This window comes from Myxocyprinus asiaticus, chromosome 46 (assembly GCF_019703515.2).
Source record: "Myxocyprinus asiaticus isolate MX2 ecotype Aquarium Trade chromosome 46, UBuf_Myxa_2, whole genome shotgun sequence".
Lineage (NCBI taxonomy): Eukaryota > Metazoa > Chordata > Actinopteri > Cypriniformes > Catostomidae > Myxocyprinus > Myxocyprinus asiaticus.
This window is the reverse complement of record NC_059389.1, coordinates 4,966,318-4,989,225: the sequence shown is the minus strand read 5'-3', so window position 1 is coordinate 4,989,225 and position 22,908 is coordinate 4,966,318. Positions and strand designations below refer to the sequence as shown.

The 22,908-nt window shown below is 39.4% G+C and overlaps 1 protein-coding gene across 2 annotated transcripts in view; it reads left to right on the top strand.

Annotated features, from left to right (window-relative positions):
• Positions 1 to 554: 554 nt before the first annotated feature.
• The window catches only part of LOC127436252 (beta-1,4 N-acetylgalactosaminyltransferase 1-like), a 33,111-nt gene continuing 10,757 nt past the window's right edge, over positions 555 to 22,908 (top strand). Inside the window, exons 1-11 of one of the 2 annotated variants that reach the window (XM_051690292.1) lie at positions 555 to 674; positions 1,498 to 1,557; positions 7,532 to 7,669; positions 7,814 to 7,920; positions 8,827 to 8,864; positions 9,281 to 9,461; positions 10,793 to 10,879; positions 11,021 to 11,202; positions 11,428 to 11,571; positions 11,661 to 11,886; positions 12,208 to 12,417. In XM_051690292.1, the coding sequence (XP_051546252.1) occupies positions 556 to 674; positions 1,498 to 1,557; positions 7,532 to 7,669; positions 7,814 to 7,920; positions 8,827 to 8,864; positions 9,281 to 9,461; positions 10,793 to 10,879; positions 11,021 to 11,202; positions 11,428 to 11,571; positions 11,661 to 11,886; positions 12,208 to 12,389 (1,464 nt within the window). In that variant the 5' untranslated portion in view covers position 555 and the 3' untranslated portion in view covers positions 12,390 to 12,417. Of the gene's footprint in view, positions 675 to 1,497; positions 1,558 to 7,531; positions 7,670 to 7,813; positions 7,921 to 8,826; positions 8,865 to 9,280; positions 9,462 to 10,792; positions 10,880 to 11,020; positions 11,203 to 11,427; positions 11,572 to 11,660; positions 11,887 to 12,207; positions 13,789 to 22,908 lie in introns of those variants that run through there. The other variant, XM_051690291.1, reaches the window with a different exon arrangement.

The window sequence follows — 22,908 nt, the reverse complement described above, 5'->3', positions numbered from 1 at the left end:
CCTCAGATGTTGTCAAGTCTCAGAAATGACTCGTAGAAAAGTCAAGTAACCTAATTCTTCAATATTGATTTAGAAATGTAAGGAATAGTTCAACTATCCCTTTAAAACAGAAAATTAGGTTAGTCATCATGAAGGTGATATGTCGCCATTTTAGTCTTTGTTTACCTTTCGGGTTAATTTAATGATATGCAAAATCTATGAGGTGAGTGCGTGAAGAAAGTCCCACTATATAGTCTTTGCCACACCCGCACAGGAGCTCCACATTCACCTGCTGCTCTTCATCGGGTAACATTTAAACTCCTTTTCACAATCTTTAAGTAAATGGCTTTGTTTTGAAATATGCATTTATTCTGGTTTCTATGGGCGTTACATTCTCTGTGGATTTTTAAATATTTGATGGATAAATTCAGGAAATTCCGTCATTTGATTGACGTGATTTGATGCTTCAGAATTCTATGTAATGTGTAGATCTAAATACAGTATAACATGTATGTATTTTTCAATCAGTCGCGTAGTTATTGATCAAACCCGTTTTATTTACCCACACAGATTATCATGAATCGATCTCACCGAATTACATTCATTGTTATTCTTATAATCGTTCCGGTCTTCCTGCTCGCGTTATTTTATATTGACGGTGATTTTTGGAATAAAACTTCAACGCAGATATGGAGGTATGTATCAGTATATTTGATTAGTGTCTACATTCAGCATACATTCTAGAAACACTTCTCCATTTTTATTTAAGACAGCACATTTCAATGTGGAATTCATAACTGCTGGAGAAATTGTCTTTTAAATTTGCATATGAACCTTACAAAAGCCATATTACGAATAAAATATCATAATAATAGACGGTCTACTGTGTTGGACGAAGGGCTTTTTGAGCCATCTTATTTGACTGTAATTTGGTTAACCCTAACCTACAAACAACAGGCCTACAATCCATGTGTCCTATTGTTACTTATGGAAATAATTGCGATTCATTATTTAATAGTACATTTTGCTCATGCACCCTAAATATTAATGTATTCATATTGAACTTGGAATCACATACTAATTTCCTTTTAGGCTTTTAGACAAGAATAATATTGTTAATATTCAAAATGCAACTTAAAATATTTCTGTTTATGGTCCACTTTATTCTTAGTCCACTCTCCATTCATACAGTTGTTGTGTTTATTATTATTATTTAATAGTAATTTAATTTAAGGCTGTTTTATTAAACCCACTAGTCTTTATTTCACATGAAGACGTTTGAGTTGTGTATTTAACAATGCTTTTTAAGTTTATGTATATTCTTCATCCCGTCTCCTTCATCTTCTGTGTCATTGTAAAATCAACTTTTTATGACAACGGCCAAAAATATTTTGCGTGAGTGATTGTAATTTTAGGAGCAAAATGATCGCTGTTACCTCAATAGAATAGATATCAAATAATCGCAATAGGCCTAATTTATAGTTAAATTTGTTTTTTATTTTTCATTTCTCATTCAAGCTTTTCAAGGTTCTCAAGCTGCAAAACTCACGCGCAGGTCCAAGATTTCCCCAAACCAAAGTAAGTGAATCTGTTTCACAGGGAGAATTGAAGACAGACATGTATGTCAATAGTTATTCTGCAGATGTCTTGGAGATGTTTATGATTTAAAATGTTTGTAAATGTTTAGCAGATTGTGATGCTTTCTAGATGAAAAGCAATAAAACAGACATTTTGGAAATGCCTCGGATGTCTCTGATGCCTGTGCTATCTGAAATTATTCTGTGATCTATATCTGTTTATGCAGAGTGATCTCACAGTGAAGGGGGGGCGGAAGCTTGAGGGGTGACATGTTGTTCTGGGTACACGCGCGAATACGCTGTTGTCAGCGCTCTTGGAGCGGTTCACGTGAAGTAGGGTTCGGGTTTGTAATTTATGAAAAAACATATAGGCCGTCCGAAATTGTTTCGCGCACGCGCTCTCACTCACAGATACGCGCAAACGGATGAGTTAGGGGCTGTTCACACCGAACGTATTTTTGCGTGCGTCTGCTCTGTTTTGTCATTGTTTTCCAGTGTAAACACGCGCTGGACGAACGTCCATACCTGCTGCACCGCGTCTCGCTGTTTCTTCAGTGTCTCACGGAGGACTGGCACATTTTTAGACATTGTGTCAAGTTAATAAGAGCTTCAGGTTTCAGAAATGCATGCCGAGACACCTGCGTTCTGTTTCAGTTGTTGAACTGTGTCTAGATTGTTGTTGTTTTTTTTTTTTAGCACAGGTGTCACAAAGATTTAACGTTCTGAACAAGTTCAGGTTGCAAAGAGGGGACTGTTATAATTATTCCAGACTGTTCTGCAACAAGCAAATTTCAGCGCTTGATAAACGCCAATGTGTTTTCCCTTCTGCTCTAGTGTGCTGCGGCTGCCGTACTTTGTATGTTTATTGTTACAGTTACAAATGTTGCCTACAATGCTTACATACAAATTACAGCCTCAGCGTCAGAATATTAGCTCCAGGTGAAAGTAAAGTAAATAAGACAGGAATATATTACTATTGTATACAACACATCCTCCAAGTAATAATAATACTGTGTATTATAATGGCAAACTGGACAACAGTAAATAATCGCTGGGTTATAAAATTAATAAATAACAACTGAATTCCAAAATGTTACTGGGTGAAGTAGTAGGTTTTGCACACCCTGTTCAAAAAATTGTTTTGTATAAATGTATGTATGTAAATATTGCTTTTTTTTATTACTGTATTATGGAAAAACTGGAAAACATGCATTAATTATCTTTAACTAGATTTTTATTTCATTAAACATTTTGAATGTACTTGGCTACAATGGTTGATAGGATGAATTTAAAATTATGATTTAAAATACATTTTATGTAATTGTTTTTTAGTCAAAACTTTTCAAAATGGGGCCCCAGCTTGGTCAATGTGCTTGGGGCCTCAGGAATCGTAAACCTGCCCCGGCGTATAGCGTTACTGCTATTAGGACGGCCAGATGAGATATTCTGCTCCTTTCAATGTTTTTTCTTCTTTTCATTTTATATAAAAAGTTGTAATAAATAAATAAGCAGAAAATACTTGGAGAAAAGTGTAACACGTCAGCAATATGAAAGCATTATTCTCTGAAATAAATAAATACAGGTCTTAGGCTACAAAATGAAAATAAATAAATGATTGCATTTTCTCGCTTTTTTCTTTACATTTGTCATGCATTTTCTTTACAACGTTATTTTAATTACTATTTTACTTTTAATAAATTTACTTTAAATGTCTGTAAACTTCTTTAGTTAAGATTCACACCACACCAATTTTATTTATAAATAAATAAATAAAAGAAAAAAGAAAGACAATTTATACTGGTAAGTATTTATGGGATGTTTTAATCCAAATCAGCAAATACAGCTGGATACAATTATAGAAATCTATGTCATGTTTGTGCATCATCCATAGGGAATTTCAAGTGTGATATATTATCAGCCTTTATGAATTTTCGAAATTTTGTGTGGCCTATATGGAGGGTTACTTTAGAAATGTATTCCACTACAGATTACAGAATACATGCTGTAAAATATAATTTGTAACGTATTCCGTTAGATTACTCAAGGTCAGTAACATATTCTAAATACTTTGGATTACTTCTTCAGCACTGGTAGATTTTTTCACTTGTTTTGACTATAAACACTCTGTCAGTACAGTAAGACAAAATACACATGTTAAAAATACATTCTCTGAAAAACCTCAATATCTTATGCAGTGTTGTTTCTAAAACAAGATAAATCAAATTGATCTTGTTTGAAGGATTTTTAGATATTTTTACAGGAAAACAATACAACAATTATTATCAAGAATATGATTTTTGCCCTGATATCAAAGATCTTACTAGAAAAAAAAGAAATTATGATCTAACGTGAATTTTCTTGATAAAAAAATATGATCATGTCTGGTAACATGTGCATGTAAAATGGCTAGAAATAGCATTTTAGCTTAGCGTAAAGCTGACAATTTACACAAGTTTTATTTCTTCTGCTCCAAACTTACTTCAAACGTACTTCTCTGTCTGCTCGTATGAATGTAACACATCATAAGAAAGTGTTTCATCGCTGTTCAAATGCACTTTGGATCGCATCATTTATATGTATAAATGTTTTCCATCTGAAAGGACTAAATATTAAATGAAACAAATGACAATAAAATGCAAAGTAATCTCTTCAGTAATCAAAATACTTTTTAAATGTAACTGTATTCTAATTACCAATTATTTAAATTGTAACTGTAGTGGAATACAGTATTTTAAATACGTAATCCCATTACATGTATTCCGTTACTCCCCAACACTGCCTATAGGTTACTAATCTAAAAGAGGAGAAAGATGTACTATAACCCACCTTTTTTGTTTTCTCATATGTGAATGGTGAAGTTTTTAATTTCATGCCACAAGTCTTTTTATTTCCACTATGAATATTTGCTTGTGGTAGCTCATTATTACTGTAGGCTACATCCCGCACTCACGTTCATTCTCAACATCTGTAATTTTCCGTATTTGTGATCAGGCTGTCTTATTATAGGCCAGTTTGACAAAATCCATCTTTCTTGTAAATGTTAGCCTATTCTCGTGATGGAGTGGTATTGGAGCAATGGAAATGCTGATGTCCTGGGAGGACTTTTATTATGAAACTTTTATGTTGCGTATGACGCTGGTTGACGATAGTATCCGCTATTCCGCTACTGCGGTTTCCTTTCACTTTCACTTTCACTTTCGTTTACTTCGACATTTCTTCAGGTGTTAATGTGCGTGATTGAATAAAGACCATACTTAATACCACATTTAATGCCACATTCGATATCACCTTTGTGATCATATCACCGCAGCTGTACCATATGCAGTCCAAATTGGATCATTGTTGAGGCATCCATCTAATGCTTCGTGCCACCATTTGCACACATCTGTGCTAAATATCTCCTCTGTGCACTACTCAAAGCCTCTGTGATGCCAGCTGCCGAATAACGTGTAGTACTGCTGTGCATTCAAAGTCTTCATATAAAGAGTTGAACATTTCTCTGTCTCATGTCACGCTTCTTACCGGAGCCCCGTAGTGGATTAGCATTCTACCCAACTACCTTCATAATAAAGAATTACAGTCCCTTATACTTGACTTTCAGAGAGAGAGAAAAAAATGCTCCTCCGTGGTGGGCAAATTTCGCCGTTTCGCTTCTATTCCGCAACACTCTCGGCTACGATATATATCATGCAATCTGACATAATGTCGCACAGTGTGCCATGGCGATATCAATGCATTCATATCGTAGAGTCTGACAAGCAACAATCGTAAAGGACTATTATAAATCGTACAGTGTGCACCCGCCTTAAAATCGGTCAGTGGCTAAAGCGGGAAGTGTTGTTGGGCATATAGGCATGTGTGAGCTCAATTTTCCCAAGTAGGTATAGCTGCAGTCCAGAGACCTCCAAATGTGGGTGGAATCTCCAAAAGAGGGCGGGGTTTCTACAGAAGGGGCGTGTGTACTCCAAAAGGGGGTTGCGGCAACTCCAAAAGGAGGCATCACTTCCACTCACAGTTAAAGGTGCAATATGTAACAATTTTCATGTAATATTCGCCTTGCTTTTGCCAAAGTGTGAACGGCTTGTAACGCAACTTAAAAAATGAGCCCTTCCTGGACTTCCTAGTTTGCCTATTAAAGCCTGTAGACTGATTTTCATGTGAAGGGAGCGGGTCGCTTTTGCAGGGAAATCCAAAGGACATGATGTTTATGCACGCTCCCAAGAGCCTTGCCTCAGTGCTTCTCTTCCGCTATTCAACAGCGACAACAAACTGCAACAGTAGGTAACGTTATCTTAGAGATGGAATCCAGCAAACGGCCGGCTCCCAGCACAACATCGACTCCTACACAAACTCAGAGTAAACAACAACAACAAAAAAACATTATCTACTGAATCCAGTCTGGCTAAGCGGGAACGTGACCGTGGTCGAGTGAAAACTAGAGTAAACATGGGCAGGGCATTTGATTCCTGGAGGGAACTTCGTTCGGTTTTGGGGATCAAAACCGACCCTGAATTGGCGTTCTTCTTATTGGACAGGTAAGCTTACATAACTGCGAAGTATATGAAATAAAGTGCCATAAGGATTGATCTGTGTAATTTTAGCTAACATGATCTTGCCTGCTAATGCTGACGAATTGCAAGCTACCAATAAATAATTTCAAAGATCTTCTCTTTATACTAAAAGTCAGGTATGCTGATTCACAGTAACTGACATAAACAATGTTCATCTGTAATTATTCAGCAAGGTAAACTACAATAACACATGAAATGAATGCTAGACAATGTTCAAGATAATGCAAAAAGACCCATTCATTAGTGTAACGTAACTTGGTTATACAGAAAATATATACATTCTATTATTATAAAACAATAGTGCATCGATATATCAAAATTACAGTTGTGATGGAATCACATCAATACTGAATTGTGTCAACATATTTATAATGTACAGTCTATTTTATAAACAGCTACTGTCATCACCCACCAAATTTAGCTAACAGCTATTGATAAAGCTGGCTAGCTTGCTAACGCCGACATAGGCTACCGTATAAATGCAGTCAATGTATCATGCAAAGAAAAGTGATTACTTCAAACTACAGTCTTGCATATTCAGACCTATATCCACACTTTGTTTTAGCCCTGTTCCAGCACTGGAGAGTCAAATATAATATACAGTCGCAAAGTTTGTAGCAAAACAATCATAACTGTGTAATTTTAAATATGCTACCTCATCTGTCTGCATGATGTCGGTGAATCATGTTAAGTCTCTTTGTACGTTACGTCATTGTTTTGGTCGATGCTCACATCTCTATGGAGTGTGCACGATCAACAGGTAGCTGGCTGCAGTTCACTTAACGGCCACAGGTGTCATTAATAACAAGGGTTTCTGAATCTTACATATTGCACCTTTAAGGTTAGGGAAAGGTTTAGGTAAGGGGCTCCCTATATCTTCAAAGGTGGTTTGGAGCTCCCGCCCCTTTTTGTAGCACTGCCTGCATCTATACCCTTCTCAAATGTCTGGGTGAAATGTCCACAGAGGGGCGCCAAAAGTGAGTTGTAAAGCGAGTTGTTTTCAGCTGTACAGGCTGTAAAACAGATAAGAATGCATATTTTATAAACGGTTCCCCCTAAACCTAAACCTAACCATCAGTAGAGTAAAAATTTAATGATAGAGGGGAAAATGCAACCTCTAAATCATGCTTATCACTGATTATGCTTACACAATTACTTCCTGGTTTCAACGTGGGATCTGAACCCTGGTCTCCCACACTGCTGATGCAACGTGCTTCCGGTTGCGCCCCAGGTGAAGGTAAACATGCTAGAGCCAATGCAAACATGTCTGATAGAAGATAGTGCTTGTCAGCAAGTTGGCATGATGTGGCTGATCATAGGGTACTGGAACTGTTAGAAACAACGTGCCGACTTCCTGTGTGATCGTGTTGGTTTATCAGACATTGTCATTTCTTATTGCCTTAGTATTGGGCCATTTCCGAATGACAATCCCCCCTCCTGTACCTGCCAAAATGCTCCGCCTGCAAACCAATATGTGTCAAAAGATGAACTTGAAGACCTCCAGAAACGCAGAGCAGAGGAGTACAGACAACACCAGATCAGGTACTTTAGGATTCACTGTTATCTTATGAACTAATCTAACCAATCTACAGTGTAACAATCACACCTTTGAACACCACACCTTTGATTGCACAGAGGCTAAATCAACCATTTCATACAAATGTTGTCCTCGTTTGTCTCTCCCAGGATGGGGAAACAGAATGACGTTCTTCTTCTGGCCCCTGCCAACACTCCACTCCAGTATCCAATTAAAGGATTCAGAGTTACTCCCATGAAGAAAACACTCATTCCTGGTAAGTTTCTGATCTGAGATTTCCACAGAAGCATATCTCTCCAAGGAACACTGAGACAAATAAAATACATTTGCTGCAGATTCTATGTAAGGGCGTTTTCACATTAGAGCTTTTGATTTTGACCCGAAACCACTCGATGTTAGAGTAATGTAAGTTTTCAGAACCACACCCGAGTCCATTTTAAAAAGTGGTGTGGGGCACATTGAATGTGAACGTCGATACAGTTTGCAATTGGTTTGAAAACTATCCCGCATAATTCATGGATGTAAACCACTATACAGTAGATAATATAGATTATTTGCATCTTTTCATGTTTCCGGTCACATTATGCATTTCTCATTAATGCTTGTCTCCAAATAAATTTCCTCACATTCTTTGCATCTCTTGCAATGCATCAGAAATCTTCCTCTTTCATTTTTTCTCTTTTCATCTACTGGCAAAGCAACAGTTTGATAAAATATTGCTGACCAAGTAGGGTAAGGTAGACTTCTCAAGGTAACTCTATCGGCCCCTTGAGTACTGAGGTTTGCTACGGCCACAGTAACGCAAGAACACACATTATTTATGATGTTAAACCAGATCACATGTTGGTAATTTATTGGCTAAGCACTCGCATCTGCGCATGTGTACTTGCGTAAAGTACTGCTTTGTGCACAGTCAATGGCAGGCGCGTGCGATTGTCCACATGTTTAGAAAAACTAGGCTGCACTCGGACAGTCCTCGCATTTTGTGCTGATTATGAAATTTGCATAATTTGTACTGTGCACTAGACATAACGACACATGAAAAATCAAAGTTTACCTTGGCCATAGGTGTAAAAACAGCCCTGAATGCAATTCTGTGCTAACAATGTGTACATAATGTATTTTAATCTGTATTAATGAAAGGAATTTATCATTGTTAAAGGTCTAGTTCTGCAAACTCGTATGAGAACACTTTACAAGGTTTGTTTAGCTTAATATGTTTTTCTTACTAAAGGTGGAGGGTGGGTTCATTCAATCTAACTCTGCAAACACAAAACATATGGTTTACTTTGCTAATTTTGGTTTTCTTGGTAAAGATGGAGTTTTTTTTTTTTTTTTTTACTAATTTCTATCTCAATCATTTGTTTGCTTGAAGCTGTCTCTGTATTGGGGTCTACTTTTCCCCACTCTTTTGTTGAATGCAAAACTCCTTTAAAACTCGAAAACAGAGCTGCTATTCGCTTCTTAATCTCTTGATTAAAAGTTTTGCCTTTTAATGTAGGTGTCACACAAGCGTCTCTGGGTGCAAATGTGTTTCAAAGGCAGTGGGTCATGAAGGTATAGAAAGTTTATATGAAGTTTCTAATATGAGCTCATGGGATATGTATCTTCTTCAGGTGTCACTTAGTGTTCAGAAAGGAGTGCTCTCAGTGATGGATGTTCAGGAGGGAGAACATGTGGATGGCCAGAATGCGATAAATCTGACCATCTCATCCAGCAGTCTCCATCAACTCAATGACCTTCTGAACAGAGTAACCTACACCAGCACCGTCTACCACATCAAGACAGAAGACCTCGGTAAGTAACCTGTGATTCAATCCTTCTAGGGATTTGAATCATAGGGAATTTAACCACCCCAGTTCCTTAATTCCATTATTGATTATTTCAGTACTTTAGAGGAAGCAACAGGCCAACACAACAACTACATTATACTCGAGCACCGACTGGTAACCTTAAAGATTTAATTTAAGAAAATACTCATTTACCCGTTAATGACTGTGGCCACACCGTGATGGTGCACGGCCAGCGCCGAATCGGCTGATCAGCGGGAGAGCGAGATAAAGGGGAGCCAGGGGTGCCAGTTTGAGAGAGAGAGACGCACGTGACCGCGTTTTGTGTGTGTGTTTGTGTTCATGTTTGTTTATGTTGTTTTAAGTTAAGTTTTACCATTAAACTTTATGTTTACTGTTCAGCTGGTTCCCGCCTCCTCCTTGCCCATCTTTTAACTGTTAAAATGACTTTTAAAGCAGTATTGAAATTGGTCACCAAATGTTCGGTTGAAAGATTACTTTGAATTTACTGACTTGTTTCTTTCTCAGCCTGATCTCATGAAATTTACATGACAATGGCAACATCTTTGCAAACCAAAATTACATGCTTCATTACACGTTTGGCTGCAGATTCCAAGTGAAATGTCCTGCGGGGGGCGCCAAAAGCGAGTGAAATGGTGTTGTAATCACACAAGGTTTTAAGGTGAATATTGGATGTTTTTATGAGTAAAAGTACCCCCCTAACCAAAAACTTTAGCCTAAACCTAACCAATAGTGTCCTAAAAGATAAATGAGAGGTGAACAAATCAGACATCCTTACCCTTAACCAATGCCTAAACCCAACCGACAGTGTTTTAAAACCAAATTCAACATGAAAAGCACATTTACTGCAGCAACCACGTCATTTCGTGTTGCTTCTATGGCACTTTCGCATCACTTTCACTCCGAGTGTCCTTGGCTGGGCTCAAGGCTTGGTCTCCAAAGACCAACACTCTATCTGATGAGCTAGAGCAGAAGTAAATCACATTGGAATACGTATGTAAATGTAGGTGGGTCTTTTCAAATAATGTATTAGAGTAAGTGTTTCGATATCACAAAATAGCAGGGTATGAGTAATAGAGTGATAAACCCGTTTTTTTGTAAGTACCTGTGATTTGTGTGAAAGTGAATAAAAGGCACAGTTATTGTAGTGCCTCTAGTGTTCATTTCATAAACTGCAACAAAATGTAGAAAGTGTCAGGTAAAAGTCAGTTTGCAAAAATGTAGTTATAGTAACATTCATTCTATGAGACTAGGCTGTTCTTTCTTGGCATAGTTAAAACAAGACATTTTAATTTACAAATGTCGTCTTGTCCCTAGCTTACTTTTCTTTTGAGAACCATGAGGTCATATTCCCAATTGTTATCAGACGACCATCAGTTCCTGTTCTGTTTGACTCAGGGAAAGGTAAGCTCAAGACTTATTGCTTTATTTGATATACTTACGCATTTGAACAAACAGCACTTGCAATTACTATATATGTACCTTGTGCATACAGTCAGTAAAAGAGCCACACAAACCTGTAATTCTCTTTCTTTCTTTGTATAGATATAAACTCACAGGTGACCATATTAGTAAAGGCATTTTTGAGATATAAAGAACTACATGTACTCATCAAGAGCATCCGTCAGTTCTACCCAAACATAAAGATCATTATTGCCGATGACAGTCATAACCCAGAGAAGGTTGTTGGAGATAATATAGAACACTACATCATGCCCCCTGCACAGGTAAAATCATCTTGAAACACCTTAAATTAACTCTTATAACCTCTGTGCACCATCTCTGCTTTGTTGGTGTTGTATAAAGTTCCAGTGAGTATGTAATTTCTTTGACACTACTGGCACCAATTGGATTTGCAATTTGTTTGAATAGCCTGACTGAGTTATTTTTGGAGTTGCGTTTGATGCAGGAATGACACTTTTTACCTTCAGCTAAGGTGTTTGGCATTTTAGGGCTGGTTTGCCGGCAGAAATCTGGCAGTGTCACAGGTCACCACTAAGTACTTCCTGTGGGTAGATGATGATTTTGTATTCCTGAATGAGACTCGTATCGAGAGCTTTGTGAAGATTTTGGAAGCTGTTCCTGATCTAGATGTGGTGAACAAGTCTTCATTTACATAAAAAAATATATCTTATTCCAAAAATCGTAGACCTTCGCTAAGTTTTACTGAATTTGACTACTTCAGGTTGGTGGTGAGGTGCAAGGAAATCGTTTCTTCTTCAGACTACAATATGAAGAAGGAAGCAGCGAGGAAGGCGGTTGTATCAAACGTGTGAGAGGTACGCATACACCCCTGCCAGGCTTTAATGGGTGCTTCTATGCAGATGGAGTCGTTAATTACTTCATGGCTCGGACTGATGCAGTGCGGAAGGTCGGTTTTGACCCATTCCTGAAAAGAGTGGCTCATACTGGTAGGTGGACTGCAAAGTGTTTATTGAAACTATTGAAACTTTATTGAAATCCAAATCAGATGGAGTCAGTATAGTCACCAGTCTTTTCACTATTAACATAAAGTTTGGTCCACATTGAAGTTGCCTAGTTGCATCACCCTTGGAGGGGGTCGTCTGATTGACATGTAAAGTAACCAACCACAGTTCATTTTTTGCAGGACGTTTAGGGGTGGATCATTCTAAAATGGGACATGTGATTAGCAAGAATAAATAATAACAACATCTTTCCCTTTTTATTGTGTCTTTTCTGTTTTTACCTCTTTCCTTCCACACTACCTACAGAATTCTTCCTCGATGGACTTGGAGATTTGTTAGTTGTCACCTGCAAAGGTCTCAGGATTGGTCACCAGAAAAAAAGTTCCACTGGCAAATATGGTTCCTACAGGCATCCTCTGAAAAGCGATTCTCGGAACAAAATTAGCCACCATTATTTCAAGAATCATCTAAAATGCATCGGGTACTAAGGGAAAATGTAGATGTCATGTCCTCTAGGTGAAAACCTTTTCCCTCATAAAATGAATTTTACTGTATAATATAATTCTATTTATGTATATCTAAATTCTGTGGTGCAATTATTTGTAGAATACCCATGAACTGATAGGAGTCAAATCTGGTTACAGGTGTTTTGAAGTTGGGTACATACAGTACGATTTGGTATATATTTTTTTAAATCAGTGGTTCTTAACTGGTGGGAAAATCTGCTATGATCATGGACAGCTGGGAAAAACAATGCTAAATGCAAATAATACAACTGATAATAATTGTATACTAAATAATACAAAATAATTCATTGAAAGGGGGACATCTATAGGGAGTGACTGTAGGAGGTAGTTGAATTTTGGAATACAATTCATTTTAATTACATTAACCTTCCCAATCATAGATAAATGTGATGAAGCCCACCTGCCCACATCGCTCGAAAACCTTTTTATTAAAGGGTCAAAATGAACTCTAACTAAATTACACAAATGTGCTGGGAATAAAATACCCAAATACTTAATGCCCTGTTTGGGCCACTGAATGGCACCCGGCTGAAAATTGGGCAGTACGCTGTCAGAGCCAAAGCTTCAGATTTAGACCAATTAACTCTGTATCCCGAGAACTTAGAAAAGGAATTAATAATTCTGTGGAGGCTAGGCATAGAGCTAGAAGGGTCAGAGACAAATAATAAAATATCATCTGCGTAAAGCAGAAGCTTATGCACCACACCTCCCACCATCACCCCTGGAAAATCATCAGTGTTGGGGAAGCTACTTTGAAACTGGAGTTTTACAAGCTACTCATAATTTTAAGTAGTTAAGCTACAGCCAAGCTACTCTTTTGAAAAAGTAGTTAGCTACACTACAAGTTACTATCAAAAAGAAGCTAGCTACACTGAAGCTACTTAATAAGGCAATATTTTTTTTAATGTTACTATCAAACCAATAATATTAATAACAAAATGTACACTAATGACAGTTAATAATTAATGTATTAATTAAATACATTTAATGTGTTTAACTAAATATATTACATTTATTTAATGCATTTAATGAATAGTAACATTAATACAGTTAATAATGGCCATAAAATAAAATATAACAGTATAACATAAAAACAAAAAAGATCAGACGTTATTAAAAAAATATTTTTTATACTATACTTCACACTTTTCAGTCCTGCTGTGTGTAGCCTACTTCCCTAAAGATCACATTTTTATGACAAACTCTCCTTGGGCTGGCATTTTTTGTTCTTGTCACATAATATTTAGTGTGGATAATATGTGAATAAAGACGCAGGGCTTGTTTCTCCCCTCTCTTGGGTTCATGCTCATTGTATTTTCTGACTTTTTTGCCATTGACATACAAGTGCTAGCTTTACAGGTCACATACAGAGGCTGCTCTACAAATATTTGTTCGCTTTGTTCAAGTCCAAAAAAAGTGGACAGATGGTCATCCTAGATTGTTGCATTATAATACATGCCATAAATGATTTCTTTTACCAATCATTTTATTTATTTTACATGAAAATAATAGTTAATTAAATGCTAAGAAATGGAGAAATCAAATAGTTCTGCATGATAGTAATTATTATAATAATATATACTGTATATTTATAAATATTATAATAATAATTCACTCGCTGCTCCCAATAATGCACAGATGATGAGAAGCGAAATAAACATATTTATAACAGAAACAAAATCCCTCAAAAGGCAATAATAACTTTTTTAATGATTTAATTTAAAATAGTAAAGGTAAATATGCTGTTGTGTGATCTGTTGAACAAAGTGTCTGAAACATTCTTTGTTTCATAGAAGAATAAAATGGTGTTCTTTTAATAACCATCAGACAATCTCTACTTATCCAAGTGAGCTGTAATAAGCTCTCAGTTGATGGTGGTAATTCACTATTTTTGTTTGTGATCTGCCATTACAAAAGAAGAAGATGACGCTGCCTGATTCTGATCAGCAGACAGAAATATGCTGCCAGATCGTCTGACGTTTTGCAGGTAAAAGTTTGGCTTCTATGCAATAAGGAAGGCTATTAGTTATAATCTGACCAACATGATGTAGCGTTTGGTCACGCTACACCACTACTTGCTGGAAAAAGTAGTTCACTACTGGAAAAGCTACTCTGTTTTAAAAGCAGCTGAGCTACTGTCAAGCTACTGAAAAATGTAGTTAAGTTAGTAGCGTCGCTACATGTAGTTAGCTACTCCCCAACACTGAAAATCATCATCCTTTATTATCGCGGCTGCTAATGGTTCAGGGCAAGACAGAACAATAATGGGGAAAGAGGGCAACCCTGCGGGGTGCCCCTATCCAGAGTAAAATAATCTGAAATTAATCCATTTGGTTGTACCGCCGCTACCGGGTGTCTATAAAGTAACTTAATCCATCCAATAAAAGTATTCCCGAACCCGTATATTTCCAAAATCTTAAAAAGATAATCCCATTCTACCATATCAAATGCCATCTTGGCGTCAACTGAAATGGCCGCAACCGGAGTCTGATCATTCGCCACTGACCACATAATATTGATGAAACGCCTAATGTTATCAGAAGAGCTGTGGCCTCGAATAAACCCCACCTGATCTGTATGTATAAGAGATGTCATAACTTTACTTAATCGGTTAGCCAGTATTTTTGACAATATTTTTACGTCTAGCTGGATCAGGGAAATTGGATGGTAACTCTTACACTTGCTTGGATCTTTGTCCTTTTTAAGAATCAGACTGATCCAGGCTTGTCTCATGGTTGGTGGAAGCTTTCCATTCTTTAATGATTTCGTATAAACTTCTAACAAAAGTGGAGCCAGTTCTGTAGCATAAGATCTAAAAAATTCAACGGCAAAACCATCTGGCCCCGGAGCCCCTGTAGGCAAGGCCTTAATTACATCGCCAAAGGTTATCTCAGGATCAAGAATTTTTTTTTTTGCTTAGTCATCAGTTTAGGGAGTTCTAATGGTTCCACAAAGTTTCTAATATCTTCATCAGTAGACAAAGATGTGGAACTATAAAAATCAAGATAGGATTCTTTAAAAGCATTATTAATATCAATGGCTGAGGTCAATATTTCACCACCAGCAGATTTCACTGAGGGAATGGTAGAAAAAGACTCTCTCTGCTTTATATATCTAGCCAAAAACTTCCCTGCTTTGTCCCCCGACTCAAAGTATGACTGTCTTGCCCTGAATAGCCAAAACTCCACCTTATGCAACAAAATAGTATTATATCTGTATTTCAATTGGGTCAATTCTCTGAGGCCATCAGATGACATTCGGTGCTTCAGCTCTGCCTCGGCACTTTTAATATTCCCTTCCAACTCCACGAGTTCTCGTGCTTTGGATTTTTTGATGAATGAGGCATACTGTATGATCCGACCCCCAAGAACCGCCTTAAGTGCCTCCCAAGCCACACCCACAGAGGATACTGAGGACCAGTTGGTCTCCCTATAAACATTGATTTCAGCATTTAACATTTGTTGGAATTCAGGATTTTGCAAAAGGGATACATTAAAGCACCAACTATATGATTTATTTTTCTCCGTATGTGGCAACACCTCTAAACTCACCAGGGCATGATCTGAGACTAAGATGTTTCCAATTGAGCAATCCACAGCAGATGAAATGAGGGACTTAGATATATATATATAAAAAATCTATTCTAGAACAAATCTTATGGACTGATGAAAAACCCTACCAGATGGGTTCAAATGTCTCTAGATATCTGTAAGACCAAGATTTTTACACATCCTGTGATGCATCAATGTTGCTCTTGGGGGCTTACACACTTTTGCTTCACTATGTTCAAGTTCTGAGTCCATCAAAAGATTAAAGTCTCCTCCCAATATTATAACATGAGGGGTGCCAGCGGCTTGTAACATCCCTTCAAGATCTATAAAAAAGCCCTGATCTTCAACGTTAGGTGTGTAATTATTAGCCAGAATCAACCTTTGCCCCTGAATTTCTGCTAAAACAATAATGACTCTTCCTAATTTATCTTTAATCTGTTTGAGACATTTGAACTGTAGATGTTTACTTATCAGTGTTATGACTCCCCAGCTCTTACTTGGACCAGCACTAAAGAAAACATGTCCACCCCATATCTTCCCAAATTTTTCAGCTTTCTGCTGGGAAAGATGCGTTTCTTGAAGAAACACAATATCATATTTCTTACATTTAAGAAAATAAATAATGTTGGGCCTCATGTATTCAGATAGAAGACAAAGGCAGGCCTAACACAGTCGTAAAAACATAACTTAAGCCCCACCTTCTAAGTCGTAAATCTTACTGATAAAAATCGCGCCAAAATCAAACAAAGGGAGTCCAAAACAGACTACAGATCCATGAAGCCTTGCCCTCTAAAGGATCGAGCTCTCAACTCCTATTGGATGAGGCACACAACAGAACGTCCCTCAAACATGACATCATCAGGACTTCAAATAATTCTGAAATGCTTCCAAAGTGGCTTCCAGCGACTTAGTTCACCGAATACGGATGTAGCTTTTTGCTGCTCTCCGGTGTAGCCTCGTGGCATAAGGAAGTAATGTCCGACTTGAAACTGTAGCCATACAATCTCCATCTCGCTGGACGAGCTGAGATTACTCTGTGTTCAACCGAACACTCTAACGGATCCAAAGGAGACCGCCGAGCAATTCGCATCTTCATCCGTTGGCCTACAGAAGTGAAGAGATTAAAGATTTCTCTTCCATCTTCAATCAAGTCGACATTTCTGAGTTCTCCGCCAGCCCGCCGAGAATCAACAGCCGTACCGCCCTCTGAGAATCAACAGCCGTACCGCCCGCCGACAGCGCGAGGAAACGACCTCTTGTCATCACACGAGCCTCAAGGAACCAGGTCAAAGTTAAAGGACGGAGGAGAGTCAAATAACAAGGGACGTTTACGAAACCGCGTCTCTGAGTGATGAACACGGCTGTTTTATCTCCAGCTATCGCGAAATCAGCTTTCGGGCTGTCACTTAATCATCTCTCTCTCTCTCTCTCTCTCTCTCTCTCTCTCTCTCTCTCACTAACCACACTGACACACACACACACTGTCACACACACACACACACACACACACACACACCTTATGTGTTATAGGATTATTTTTATTTCCATATCTAATCATGTCACTGTTTAGTTTGTAGTTGTAAGTCGGAAGTTTATTGACTGCATTGTATTAATTATTAATTGATATTACTGCATAAATAAACTTTTGTTTATATTACAAAGAGAAGTGTTTTGGTTTGTTTTGCATACGCCTGTGTCATGCTGACGGGATGTCAGTGCTCGGATTCAAACCTTCATTTATTGTTTTTTTCCCGAAAATCGATATTCTTCGGGTGTCGATTTTCCTAAGAAAACAATCTAATATTGAGACTGTTTTAATATTCGGTTATTAGTCCCTGATTTCAGGGTGGTGCCCTGTCAATGTTAATCCTTATTAATATTCTGTTGATTTTTGATAATTGATAATTATCTTTGATTGAATTTGAATGATCAGTAAGCTAGTGTTAACTTCAATGTTTCATCGACGTTAACAATTAACGATTATCTTTGATAACTGTTGATTTTAAAGGATTAAAAAAAGCTAACATTGATTCTCATCAATGTTCTATTGATTTTTGTAATTAATAATTGCTAATAACCAAACTTGCTCCTAAACGTAGCACACTACATTTACTGGAGTCCCATATGAGGTTTTAATGAGTTAGATCCAATTAATTAATTTAAATATTGATTAATAACTACAGAAATAATTATTAATTATTTCTGATAGTAACACTGATCTAAACAACCAGTAAAGCCCTACATAATAATTGGTGCCCCGTGTGAGGCCTCCTACGTGCCAGTTCTGTCACAGTGTGTATGCATAAGAATCCAAAGTAATAACTTGAAATCCTTACTTCAAAGTTTGGTTCTGTGTGACAATTTACTTCTAAAACTTGCCAAACATAAGCCAGTGTGGTGTGAAAGTTCTCTTAAGAGTGAATTAGGGGTTGGAAAATGTACTATAGTCTGCTTAAAATCTGCTGTTGTTATTATTTAACTCCTAACGCTTTCATCTAAATGTTACAGAGAGGTGCCAAGTCACTTCATTGACATCCACCAAAGAGAGAACACAGTGAAATTTGCACATTACATAACAGTAGACCGTAAGCCGCAGGTCGAAGCCTCTCAACTGTGCTTTCGTGTTAGCATTATATCAACTGTAAAACAACAAGCTGTCAGAGCCACTATCACAAGAATTTTTATGGCCCCAATAAAATGAGTCACCAATCGCCCTGCGTGACTGGAGCTAAAGCTCCACAGAGGTTAGTCGACCCAGCACTGCAAGATGTAGTTGCTGCTGTCCTCTGTCTCTCCATAGAGGGGAGAAATAACCTTAACGGCTACAATGTTAGTCGTTGTGATGAAGCATTGCAGGAACTAGTTGATTATGTCAACAACCCGGTCGGGAAGCCAATGCGCACAATCCTGGACCTTGTGGGCCAAATGTTCCTTCTTCATCACCGCAAAACCCAACTGCAAACCGCCGAGCACCAGGCCCAGCTCGCACAGCTGCAGAGCAGCTATCAAGCGGTGCAGAAGGAAAATCTCAGCCTGCACCAAGAAATTAGGTGCACTCAAGCTGAGATAGTCCAGGCACAGGAAGATAATGCCCGGCGCAGGAGGAAAATGAAGCCCTGTGCAGGCAGCTTCAAGCTGCCCAGCTAAAAGTAGAGTCAGATCAGGTAAGTGCAGCTGAAACGCACAGCACAACATCTGACATAGAAGAGGGCCGCCTTTTTAGCGATACGCGTAGAAATGTGCCCCTGAGAAACCCAGAAACACACGCTAGGAGCCGAGCTGCCCCTAGTGGTACAGTCTCTGACTTCATCCTCCAAGACACCTTTCAAAATCCTCCAGTGGCCCGCTGGTTGGATGCAGGTGCCCCTCCTTATAGTTGCCCTCCTCAGTCATTTTTCAGTCACGACACCATGCATTTCAAACCGACTGATTCCACACCACGAAGGGGGGACAATTATTTTCAAGCCCAGAGTGGTGTAAGCGGCTCAAAGATCCCATTAGCCAGAGAGCTGTACGCAACCCGGGGTCCACCCTCACGCGTCGACTGGACTCCTTCCCCACCACGAAGGGGAGGAAGTCATCCTCATTGCTATAGCGATCCGAGTGACTATGATGTTTCAGATGACTCGGACGACCCGTGGTCATACCGACACCAGCGCTTGCGCATCCGACAACTCGAGTCCCTCGCAGGGGACATAGAACGCTTTGACCCAAATAATCGAGATTCAAACATCAACAATTATCTTAGGGAAATTGAGCACTGCCTGATTGATTTGCCTTACGCTTCCTCGCGCGAAAAACTCAAGCTCATATGGAAGACCACGGTAAGGAGTGTCCATGCGTTCATGGAAACGCTACCGACTGGTACACGAAACCGCTACTCAGCTCTGTGTAAAGCCCTACGCGAGGAGTATTCGCTGTATATCGACGAAGCCTCCGCTACCATAGCTGCTTTCACCATCACCCAGAAGAGGCACGAGCCTCCGCGTGAGTATTATAGACGCCTGAGAGCCACGTACTTCCAAGGAAGTAACGCACCAGGTCTGGAGGAGGAATGAGCTTTCAAGTCTCTTTTCCTTCACAACCTCCACGAGTGCGTGCGATATGACGTCACAATGCACTGCAGAATGGGCAACCCCACCATGCAGGAAATCAGAAAGTACGCGCAACTGGCATGGGAGACACGTGTGCGCCCTGCCCGAGGGCATGAAGGTGATGCCAGAGCCCTGGGGATCCAAGCCTCATATGCAGACCTAGCGCTTGAAGGCAACGAAATGCCTCGCGTTAAGGTGAATGCTAGAACCGGACCCCAGAGGCGCCGATCACCCCGCCAGCAGGGTAAGCAACAGAACCAGGGGGGTGGTAACCAGACACACCCCCAGGGTCACGGCAGACCTAAACAACAAAACGTTGGCTGGCCGAAAAGAAATGTGCGTTTCGAACGAAAACCCAAACAAGAAGGTGAGTGGGTAGGCAAGGTTTCAAATCTCCTCAGAGAACAAGATTTGAGAGAGGAAATGGAGGATATTAGGAGACGCTTGACTGAGTTAGTAACTAAGCTTGACGTGCTCCGTTGTTCACCAGGTCCGTCGACCTCCTCAAAGGAACACGGCGCTGAAATCTCGTCAGTATGACTAGACGATGTACCCCCTCCCGTTAACGCCAAATTTTACTTTGTAGGTCGGGAAAAGGGGAACAGTGTCCAAGTTGCTCCCCAAAACAGTCACTCCTAACATGCCACACCCTCCTTTTCTGACCTTCTTGGGCGATCTGTACCGTAAGGGCAACGCCTGACACATGGGTCATTCCGCTCCCATGCACTACTCGACACCGGTTCCGAAATAGTCTAATGGGTTCCAACACCTTCGCAGAGGTGGCTAGAGCAAAGCTCTCCCTTGGCAAACCGTTATAGACAGAGACCTGCAACGTAAGCGTCACAAGCTACACGCAAGATAGGTCGTCTATCACAAAACGGGCCTGGATTGACACCTTTCAAGGGATGATGCTAACAGACCCTGTTTACATATGTCCCATTAATACAGAACCACTGTTAGTTGGCCAGGACCTACTGAACCGATTGGTTCCGCTCATTGACTGCCGTCGTGGACACGTGGGCTCAGGTTGACATACCGAGACCACTTGGTCCAGAAAACAGTTCGCCAGCTTCAGATACACACGTCACCATCGTCCAAAAAATCCAGCAGAGACAACGACTCCAATAAGAACAATTACAGGGCCTGAATAAAACCCTTCAGGGTACTATAGTCACTGTTAATTTGCAATCCGTTCTTATCAATAACACTTTGCACTCTTTAGGGATTTTGTCAGAGAAAACAACTTATGCGTGTATCGTTAGAGATCTAATGCAGGACCTCAGGGAAATTAGCTCCTCAGTCAACAGTCTGAGTAGTGGAAGGATTCCAGCTTACCTGGTCTCCCTAGACCTTGTTGAACAAATCCTTAGATCTGCTACTATCTCCGTTGTGCAACCTTCACAGATACACATGGCATATAGTTTTGGCATTGAAATTCCAAATAATGTAAATCCTCAGAATCTCAAAATAGGATTTATCCTCAATCTACCATCATAGGCAGAATATATATAGACTAAAATCTGTATTTAATGTTGGTTTTCAGAGAGGTAATGCACACATTCACCTCAAAACACCACCAACACTCGCCTACCATGATGAGGACCCCTCGCTCTACCTTATCTCTAACCTAAACATGTGTACCAAGACAAAGTACATTCATTGGGTTTGTCAAAACGCAACCCCTTTGTTAGAGAGGTGACTAACTACCTCTGCGGCCAAAGAGCCGAATTCCATGAACAAGTGTCATGATAGCATGTCCATCAAGGATGAAGGAACAGAGACAAAGGTAGAGCGAGCAGGCAGTCGCTGGCTCGTTAACACCAGCCACCGAAGTCATACGACTGCCATGATACAGCCACTAAACTAAGGCCACTAAACCAAGGCTACCAAACCAAACGGTGTTCTTAATGGTTCCCCAAGGAGCCAGCGTGCACACTGACGATATTGTCCTCCATCATCTCAATGTCAACAAACATGACGCAGAAATTGAGATCATGGACGCATTTAGAGGTCACAGCCTCATCGTTGATGACACCCTTTGACAGCAGCTTCAGGCTGAAGGGAATGAATTAGTGAAGTTCAGTCTCAAACCGACTGGCTTGACCACTATATTTCGTAGTCACATAAGCGTCATCTTACCGAGAACACCCTATCAGTTTGGTTGCCATCTGGCTCCTCCTTAGTGGTTGGATCATCATCGCAATTATTGCACACGCCATGTACAGGTACATTCAACACCTACAGGCCAGACTGGACTCACTTCTCATACAGCCACGTTTTACACACCAGTCTGAGCCCATCCCATAGGTTAACCCCATCATTTCCAAGGATAAGCCATTTTAACCTTTAACCCTCCTTTCCTCTAACATTTTGTTCCTAGTAACCAATGTCAGGTTCTACTTTGATTTTGTGTTATGACCAAAGAACAACAAAGGATTGTGTTATGGTTAATGCTGTGCCTTCCAATAACTTGAAATGTTTATGTGTGATGAATGTAGTTTTAGAATTAGCTAGAAGTTCTATGCCCAGATGTGCCTCAATCTCTGTCCAGACGATAAAACCTCTGTGAACTCTAATGAACTGTATGGACTGTGCAACCATTTCTCTTTCCTATCAGGAATACATGGATGGCGTAACCCACAGGTTACTGTGAACCGACAAGAACTGTTCGGCCCTTCAGTTGCTCTAAAGATGCTGGACAACAACCAACTCTTCAGAACAAAGGGGGGAATGTTGGGCCTCATGTATTCAGATAGAAGACAAAGGCAGGCCTAACACAGTCGTAAAAACATAACTTAAGCCCCACCTTCTAAGTCGTAAATCTTACTGATAAAA